Below are 10,423 nucleotides of genomic sequence, written 5' to 3'. Positions count from 1 at the left end.
CCATGTGTTCCAAATCCAATCCACCTAACACTTTGGTTGTTAGAGCTTTTCTCCTTCAAAATTTTATTGGTGTACTCAGGGACGAACTCAGATTTATGATTCAGTGGGGAGGAAATAAAAAAAATAGGCTAAAATAAATTATGAAAGAAATAAAAAAAAATCTGAAAATTTATATTTAGAAAAGGACTAATAGAAGGTTTTTGGAAATTGAGTGAGGGCAAACAACCTTGCTTGACCCTTAGAGGGTCTGCCCCGAGTGAACTTTTAATTAAATTTTCCGTTAATGGGAATTGAACCCAACACGGTCAGTGTCATGCCACATTATAATATTCCTGAATTGATCACACCACTTCAAATAATCATCTATCGTATGTGTCATAAAGGACGACTGTTGTAGTAAACTTGCGAATAACATTACTCTGTTATTATATCTTGGCTCCTCGGAGCTTACACGTAAGCACCACATGGCAGTAAAGGCACATATGCTTCCAACAATAAGACACATGGCATGACCATACATTCGTCGTTGTGTTTCGTGTGAGTACACAATTTTCTCCTTCAGCATTACTGTCATCCCTCTAATCTTCACTCAACCCAACTATTGACTTTTTATTTATTTAATATTCTTGGCGCTCACAGTTCCCGTCTTGGTGTATAGATAACATTTTGATAAAGACGCGGTTGGTCATTTGTTGAATGTGTTCAGAGAGCTTCTGAGGTAAATGATCTTAACATTAAGGGCATGTTTGATAGGTACCAATTCCATGGAAAATTGAATTCGTTTTTCAACTTTCACTTTTTATCATGTTTCATAGCAAATTTTTTCCATTGAATTCCCTTTCTTGGTTTGTTACATTTTCTTAGTTTTCCTTGAAAATCATATGATGGGAATTGGTTTTCTAGGCTAATCTACCTTTTTTTTTGTTTTTTTTTGGCAATAGAAATAAATTCTAAGAATTATTGTAAAAAAATATTTTTTTTTAATTGGCAATTTTCATGTAAAACAAAGCCAAACAAACACCAAAGATAAATGATTTTCTTGAATTTTTTATTTTGCAACGAAAACAAATTTCATCTCCAATACCAGTAAAATTCATCCCTTTAATTGAAAATTTTCATGTAAAATAAAGTCAAACGAACACCAAAAAATACTTTTATTCCAATATTTTTGACGTAGAAAATTATACCAATCAAACACAATAATTTACAATTCCCAAGAAAATAATTTCTAGGCAATTCAATTCCCTGAAATTCGTTTTCTTTCCACCTAAATTTCATCTTTGCAATCAAACGGACCCTAAGAAATATGATAGATTATTCATCTAATTATTCAAAAATACTAAAATCCTGTTTGATTATCATTTTTATCAAAATACATTTTTCTCTTTCTTCTTTTTAATCACACATTTTTTATTAAAGTGATATTACGCATAAATCAAAAACTTTTCAGTATTTTTTATTTACACATTCCCCATCAATTTACTATTCCAAAATTCATTTTTCCATAAAAATGGGTGTCAAATACCCTCTAAACCTATATATAAATAAAAATTCTTAACAAAAAAATAAATGTTGCCAAAATATAAATGTTCGAGCTGAAATTAATAAAATTATGGTAAGGACATAAATCAACATTATGATGGATAGAAGCCGTGGCGTTTCTACAATAGTGAAAGAAATAAAAGTGTAACACTAACAATGAGAAATAAATGCAAAAGAATTCACGGTTCTCTTTCTATGTGAGAGCGCATGTCAGCTCATGTATATTTGAACGTTGGTGATAGTCATAAATCTAGATTTTCGATAATTTAAGTACTAACTCCAATCTGTTCAAAGAAATACAAAAATTAATTTAATTGTAACTCCAATCATCTTCATGTATGCGACTGCACAACCCGTTAAGGGTTCGGTCACATGAGACCTTGCAGGGCCGTTAGGCCTTGCTTATGAAATGCCTATACGGTCACATAGGTATGCTCTATGCGACCGCATAGAGCAATTGCTAGCCGTTGGAGGCAGTTTTTTTATTATATTTTTGGCAGCCTTTCACTTTTCTTTGACACCAATTCGTGTAGCAATGTTTCATGACTATAAATAAGTGATTGATGGACATTGAAAATCCATTACAAACATGTGAAAAACATATAAATTATTCCACACGAAAGGATTAAACATCTTTCCCTCCATATTCATGTTTCTCTCGTATTCTTCAAGTTCGGGTAGAAAAATATTTGTGCTTTTGTGTATTTCTGCAACAAGGCTTGATTACTCCTATAAACCATTTGCTGAGTAACCCTTTAAGCATCGAAATCGTATCCGAGAGGGGGCAAATATTGTTTGAGGATAACGATATAATGTCGTGTTTAAACCTTTATATTTGGTTTTGTTATTCTCGTTATTTTCATCTTCTTGATATTATTTCTATATTCTTTTTTCTCCAATCCCTTGATGTTGAAAATTTTTCAACAGATTTCTGATTTGTTAAGTTTACCTACGAAGCTACGCAATATCTCATCTTGGTTGTACCTAAGACGTGTTTTCAGGTATGTAAGAATATGATCCACAATAAACACAAGCCATGTCTCCACTTTGTCTCCCACACAAGAATTTTGTCTACCCCATTCATTGTACTTGATAACATCACATCCACACACTTGTGTGTGTGAGATGACATCATCGAATTACGTCCATTTGAAGAAGACGAGTTCATCATCTCAAGTCGATTTATGTCTAAGAGTTGATATTTACAAAATCACATAGTTTGTCAACTATTTTATAAATGAAACAGGTTATGAAGAAATATGAAGTTAAAATATTATGGTCCGTTTGATTGTGAATATAGAATTTGCACAGACTGAATATAAATTATAGACAATTCAATTGTTTAGAATTTATTTGTATGAAAATTATTAATTAAATGTATTTAACTGATTTAGCTTTCAATCTAAAAAATATTATATTTGTCTATTCTTTAATGGTGGATAGATGAGAAAAAGAGAATAGATATGAGAGAGACAGAGAGAGTGAATTACTCGAAAATAAAAACCAACATTCTTTAAAGAAAATCTTTTCCTTATTTTTGAGGAAAATACGGTCACACGATCAAAAGTTCAAAAGTATTTTTCATGAAAAAATTATCGATCCAACATTCAAAAAATATGAATTTTTGTGGAAAAATAACATTTTTTGTGAAAAATAATATCAATCAAACACACTCTAATAGTGTATTGTTAATATCCTATTCTCATTTCTAAGTTTTATTTAAAGTGAGATGAAGATTCGTAAAAGAAAATTGGAGTTAGATCAAGAACAAATCAATTTCTTCTAAAACTTCTTTTTGTTTCCTTTATTATGGCATTCATTCGTAGTTTTCAAAAAGAACACATATTTTTAAACAACTATGAAAAGTGTATATATTAACCAAATTATGCCAAACATTGAGTGAATTTACTTTAAACTAAAAACTAATTAAGCTGAAAACACGTCGAGCATTTTAGAGAGGTTTCGAAAATATAATTATAAAGTGTGTAGTTTGATCTCCAATCTCTCAAATTGTCTACGAAGAAACATATATAGGTGTAGGTACTAGGTCTATTTTCTAACAATTTTCTTCCCACGAATAACATAATTTTCTTATATTCCGCGTAACATTTGCTCGCGCAAAAGCAATTTGCTCCGTGCAGCTAATATTCTAACGTGTATAACTTCTCTAAAAGCTTCCAATAATGATCCGTAAATTGCATTGGATTCTTAACTCGATAAGCTTCCAATTGGTATGTCATTTACCTACTAGAAATCTCGACATCAATCTTTATACTCTAATTATTCTTCGTGTTCCGCAAGTATTGCCCTCTTCTCTTCATCTTTTAATTCCCAAGGTTAGGGTTTTCGTCTCAGCCATAAATCTTAACCTTGAAACATCTCTTTGCTTCTAATTCTTGACCTCTTCTTCATCGACACGTTTCAAGTTCGAGGGTTTGTCATAAATTCACAAAATAACTAAACTCAATAGAAGTCAACTCCAATACCCTCAAAATAATAATTAAAAAAAATAAAATGCAACTGTAAAAGTGTCAAAATAAGTGTAGAAATTAAGCTTATCACCAGTCATTAGTCAAGTGACTTTTAAGATCAATTCGACCATGCTTTTCAACTTGACATTACCATGTCAAAGTGAGTAAAGTACGCCATAGACGTTTTATCTTCTTCTCTCTCGATTGTACTTCTTTGCTGTCAGTTGAAGGTCATTTCACAATTTTAGCATGCATTGATATTTGTTTGAGTTGAGGGGTCTATTCTTAGTTTTTGTTTCTTATGACGGTCACATGTTTGTTGAAATGTCTTGATCCCATTAAACAATAATTGTTGCATGCATGTATTACTCATTCACTTGTAGTCTTATGCCGAAAGGGGAAAAAATTAAAGCTGTACCTTTGACCAAAAAAGTTTTCAAGTTAGCCCACGTTTGGTCCTAATTTTTTAGAATTTATTTCCAACAATAGATTTTAAATCTGTCAAAATTTAGCTACTCAAATTTACAGTGTTGGTCCTTTTATGGCTAAGAATGATTCTATACATTGAAAGAAAGGTGAAACTGATTTAACTTATATATTTTGACATTGATCTGGACACTTAATTGTCATGTCACGGTTATGTTACACAAGGCAGGCATTTAGTGACTAAATAATTTATATTCATGAAATCATTGAATAATATGAAGAGCTATTTGAGAACATCGCATAGCGTTGAGGATCAATAAGTTTTTACTCCACTTTTAAATTTTATCTTGGACATGTTGAAGTAAATTGGAATAATCGTATCAAATTCGAAATAACATAACTCTTTGATATGCATTATTTACATATGACGAGTTAATACTAGTTATCGCACTAATTTGAGAATTTTTCAAATTCACATCTATTCATAATTATCCCGTAATTTGAATGGGACATTCAAATATGTAGGAGTGTATAAATAAAGAATAATGCTATGTATGATTATGGATGATTAGCACGGTTCACAGGGTCCATTAGACAAGAAAATGGACCTAGTGCCACCCAGAATGATGCTTTATTGATTGCTGTATAATATTATTCTACTTTATTGGAAAAAGGGTTAAATCCCAATTTTGAGGGTCCTCACCGTCCTGTCCTTGGAGCATCTTGAGAGAGGTAAATCGCGGGATGTGTTCCAACAGACCAGGGAACAAGAATTTGCCCGTACACTGGTGCCCACAAAAAGTCAAATTCCATATCTCAAGAATCGAACCCTCATACTGCAGTTGCTAGCAAGGCCGAGACTATCTCACTTCTGTCCTTTATACCACTGGATTATGCCCGAGGGGCAAACTTTATTGAACAATATAACAATGGGTTGAGGTTTGCTATCGCTAAACATGGTTCTCCTATGTCGATCCCACCAACATGACATTGGGACCACTTTCCTCAAATTCAGCATAGAGATTAGAATGAAACACGAGTTTTTCACGGCTCTCTTAGTTTCCTGCAGAATATAAGCTGTGATGGGTAGGGTGCCAAAGGCATGAATCATATAGTTTAAGTTACCCTCAATTCTCCATCTTGTGTTTGTGTGAGAGAGAGAGAGTGAGTGAGGAAATGAAGACAGCAGGGACAGGTAGACAGAATTACAGAGGGAAAAGAACTTGTGAAGAGGCTACTACTGTTGATTGGAGAGGAAAGCCTTCCAATCCCAATAAGCATGGTGGAATGAGAGCTTCTGCCTTTGTTCTAGGTACCCTTCCCTCTCTTTCTTTGTGTGTATATGTGTGGGAGTGTTTGATCTAAAATCTTGAGAAGAAACTTTAAAGGGTTGTCAAGTGATGATATTTTAGTCCTTGTACGGTTGCAACATTCTTGAAAATTACGTTCTATCTGATAAAATTGAGTAAAATATTTGCATACAGTACTCAGCCAGCCAGTCTGATACTGTATATGAAAATAGCAGTTGCATAAATTTCATTGGTGTTTTCTTGACTGCAATTTTCAGGGCTCCAAGGATTTGAGATAATGGCAATAGCAGCAGTTGGGAACAACCTGATAACATATGTGATAAATGAGATGCACTTTTCATTGTCAAAGTCTGCAAACATGGTGACAAATTTTATAGGAACTGTCTTCATTCTAGCACTTCTTGGTGGCTACCTCTCTGATTCTTATCTTGGTTGCTTTTGGACCATGCTCAATTTTGGCTTTGTGGAACTTTCTGTATGTATTTCTTTCCTTTCCCAATGACTTTTGTCTCTATCTCTACTGTCTACCCTCTAAAACTTTGTCAACTTAATTTTAATCACATGTTTCATGGGTTCCAAAACCTCTCAACTTATTTTACAGAACAAGTTTATGTGTTCAAATTGTCTTTATTACACCCCTTTTATGTGATTCGGAATCATTATATTATCATTTTCATAAATTAGAGGTGAATAGAGTTAAAATTAAGACCATTTGCTTGCTCTCATACCATGTTACGATAAGAAGGATTTATGGATAGCAAAACATCGAACTTCGTGTTAGGACCAGCAATAGTATATTTCTGGAGATACCCTCTCACCATTATAGTATTCTACTTGTTTAGATGGAAAAACTTTTAGACGAAGTTCTAGTTTTGCGTTATATTCGTAATTTTTTGAAAATTTACAGAAAATTGCAATCCTCGTGTGTTTCATCATACACAGGGTTTCATATTACTATCAGTTCAAGCCCATCTTCCCCAACTAAGACCACCAAAATGCAACATGGTAACTGACGGAGACAACTGTGAAGAAGCCAAGGGGTTCAAATCCTCGATATTTTTTGTAGCCCTTTATTTGGTTGCATTAGGGAGTGGCTGTGTTAAGCCCAACATGATAGCTCATGGTGCTGATCAATTTGACCAGATTGACCCAAATCAATCCAATAAGCTTTCCAAATACTTCAATGCTGCATACTTTGCCTTCTCCATTGGTGAACTTGTTGCCTTAACTCTCCTTGTTTGGGTCCAAACACATTCCGGAATGGACGTCGGGTTCGGAATCTCGGCTGCTGCCATGGCCTTGGGATTAATCAGCTTGATTTGTGGAACATTCCTTTACAGGAACAAGCCTCCTCAAGGCAGCATCTTGACTCCTATTGCACAAGTAAGAAAAGTGCTTCTAATTTTTATACAAATGAAATGCATATACTTTAGGTTCGATACAAGTCCTACTCGGTGGGTTTCAATTCATCAGAAATAATGAATTTAAAATAAAGAGGTTCAAGTTCAATTGATTGTTTAAAATATTTTTTACTCTCTCCTTTTGAAGTCTTATGGTTCATGTTCTTGAAAAAGTTCATCACTAAAGTGCCTGCTTATAATACAAAATATACACATAAAATTTTCTTGAATCAACTTAACTTATTTTAGGTTTGTTCACATAGGTGTTCGTGGCTGCAATATTAAAGAGAAAACACTTCTGTCCGTCTGATCCTCGAATGCTTCATGGAAGTCAATGCAAGGACCCTAATAGTGATAATGATGGCAATCTTCAACTAACTGAAAGATTCAGGTAAAGTGCGAAGCCCTCTCTCGTGCATGCCAAATTTATTTATATTCTGTTTGGTGAAAATTAGAATTCAGATTTTAACCTAGTCAAAGTCAACAATTAATTTTAAACTACAGGTTTCACGGGACCCACAATATTTCAACCACACATTTCATTAAGTTTTATCAAAATCTACTAAAAATTTGATTTTAATTCCTACCAAACAGGGCCTTATTTAGTTTTATCAAAGATCTTAGGTGCACGATTTCAATAAATGAGTGGTAGCGAGACTCAAGTCAATGATCTTTGCCTGTTGTAATACTATTTTGAATCCCACATTTATGTATTCTTCAACAGTTCCACTAATGAATATCAAATTTTCAGGTTCTTGAATAAGGCCTGTATAAAACTTGAAGATGGAAATAACAAAAGGGAAAGTCCATGGAGGCTCTGCACTGTAAACCAAGTAGAGCAAGTAAAGATATTGATTTCAATTATTCCCATATTTGCATGCACAATTGTTTTCAATACAATCTTAGCACAATTACAGACATTCTCAGTTCAACAAGGAAGTTCTATGAACACTCAGTTAACCAAATCCTTCCACATTCCTCCAGCTTCTCTTCAATCCATCCCTTACATCATTCTAATATTCATACTCCCTCTTTATGACACATTCTTCGTCCCTTTTGCTCGAAAAATCACTGGACATGACTCCGGAATAACTCCTTTACAGCGAATAGGATTCGGCCTTTTTACCGCTACATTTTCAATGATCTCAGCAGCCATAATGGAGAACAAGAGAAGGAATGCTGCTGTGAATTCAAACAAACAATTGTCCTTGTTCTGGATCACGCCGCAGTTTTTGATCTTTGGGATATCAGAAATGTTCACAGCAGTCGGCCTAATCGAATTCTTCTACAAACAGTCCTTGAAAGGAATGCAATCCTTTTTAACAGCAATAACTTACTGCTCATACTCATTTGGCTTTTACTTCAGCTCAGTACTTGTTTATCTTGTAAACAAGGTCACTTCACATTCCTCTGGTGGTGGATGGCTCAGTGAAAACAATCTCAACAAGGACAGATTAGACCTGTTCTATTGGTTGCTAGCAGCTCTAAGTTTCGTTAATTTCCTCAACTATCTGTTCTGGGCAAAAAAGTACTTTCACAACCAATCTCCATCAGCCTCACCACAACCTGATTTTAACGGCCAGGATTTGTACAATCTCAATCGCAGCACCCCAAAAATTGTGGGAGATGAAAACATAACTTAAATGACAGTGTGGGAATCAAAGGGAAGTTTTTTCTTTTTGTTCCTTGCATTCCCTGAGTCTTGTAGGTAAACAGAGAAATGGAAAAGAAGTAATGCCATAATGGATCTATTAGGATAATGGCATTTGTGTACATGTATAGAAAATGGCATTAGTAATTGCTTTTTTATGAGAAATATATGTAGCACTATAATTATCAATAAATCTATCGCCAACCACATGGATTGACTATAGATTTAATCGTCAAAATATATTCAATGTGAGTGTTGAGTGTGATGTTATGAAAAAGCGAGAATACGCAAAATAAAATTAAGAATAAGAACTCAAGATTTACGTGAAAACCCAAGTTGAGAAAAAACCTAGGGCAAAGTAGGAGAAATTCACTACATCAAATATAATTACAAAAAGTGCAGCTAATCCGAATGATATGGTATTATAAAACCCTAATACACATCATATATATAATAAAACAGGTCCGACTTCATCGCTACCACTACAAACCCCATTTTTTCGCATAATTTTAGTTTCATCAAATTCACATATGTCGTATTGCTAGCTTTTCGGGTTTGGCCAAATAGAATTCCAGTCACCATATTCTAACATGTGACCTGTTATATTTTGACATTAATTCAATAATGAATTCAGGATAGTTCAATGAAGAAGGTTTTCCGATAGATTGCTCAACCACAATATGTAGTGGCACATTAGCCTATTGGCTTAATTTGTCCGGTTTACAGTGCTTGATCTCACCCGCGTGTCAACACCGGATAATTGTTGGTGAAGGTCGATCGCCTCCTTTAGTTGGTGTGCCTTCCACATCATCTGAGGACTATGAGGTGGAAGAGTATACATGATCTATTACCAAGATACAATGCATTTTCCCTAACAACATCAGTATCAATTCCTTTATCACAAAAGACCCAAGGTAGTGGCAAACAAGTGCCTATACTTTTGGTTAATTGGGAGGAAAAAGCCCCACCTAAAGCAGTACTGTAATGTGATGACTAATGTGCATAGAAACAAAAAGTCAAAAGAAGAAGTAATTTATTACAGCTTAAAAGGTAGAAAGAAGCCCATTGTTTCTGACTTACTTTGACAGTATAAAGAGTAAAATTGTCAAAGTGCTCTCTATACGAAGATGGATGGTGTCTTTATTTTCATGGTGGTCCTTTTTTTACAAATTATTAACTTTTTCAAAAAGGGACATGTCCCAAACATGTTTTGTTGTTGGAGTTAATTTTGAAGACCCTTTACAAATCCTATCCAACCAAACTTTTAACACTAGTCAATGTGTTTGTTGGGTAAAAGTTCGGTTACCAAGGATCCCACCACATAAAGGAAAGGGCCGTGCTCCTTGAACAACCCTCTGGATAACTAAAGGTCGTGTATTCTAAAGGTAACTTCTTCTTACATTATCTGGCTTTAGAGTGACAATAGAAATAGAATCAACATGAAATCAAGAAATTGTGACTTCTAGTCCGTCTTCAGTCATAATTAAGATTGAAAATGTTAGTAGTACACAATGGGACCAACATTTCCACTCCTACTGTCTTAGCCTATATGAAATTATTTTATTATTATTATTATTTTTTTGATATCCAGGCATCCCAACTTACACCAAACTAAATCTTGGA

General features: G+C 34.1%; 1 protein-coding gene across 1 annotated transcript; it reads left to right on the top strand.

The window, feature by feature from the left end:
* Window positions 1–5,478: 5,478 nt before the first annotated feature.
* LOC111387785 (protein NRT1/ PTR FAMILY 4.3-like) lies at window positions 5,479–9,022 on the top strand. Its single transcript, XM_023012375.1, has 5 exons — window positions 5,479–5,751; window positions 6,007–6,224; window positions 6,692–7,132; window positions 7,413–7,540; window positions 7,901–9,022. Exons 1-5 carry the CDS (start codon window positions 5,616–5,618, stop codon window positions 8,790–8,792), a joined length of 1,815 nt encoding a protein of 604 aa, XP_022868143.1. The 5' UTR covers window positions 5,479–5,615; the 3' UTR covers window positions 8,793–9,022.
* The last annotated feature ends 1,401 nt before the right edge of the window (window positions 9,023–10,423 follow it).

Source organism: Olea europaea, chromosome 3, assembly GCF_002742605.1.
Source record: "Olea europaea var. sylvestris chromosome 3, O_europaea_v1, whole genome shotgun sequence".
Lineage (NCBI taxonomy): Eukaryota > Viridiplantae > Streptophyta > Magnoliopsida > Lamiales > Oleaceae > Olea > Olea europaea.
The sequence above is the reverse complement of the archived record's forward strand: the minus strand, read 5'-3'. Positions and strand labels throughout refer to the sequence as shown.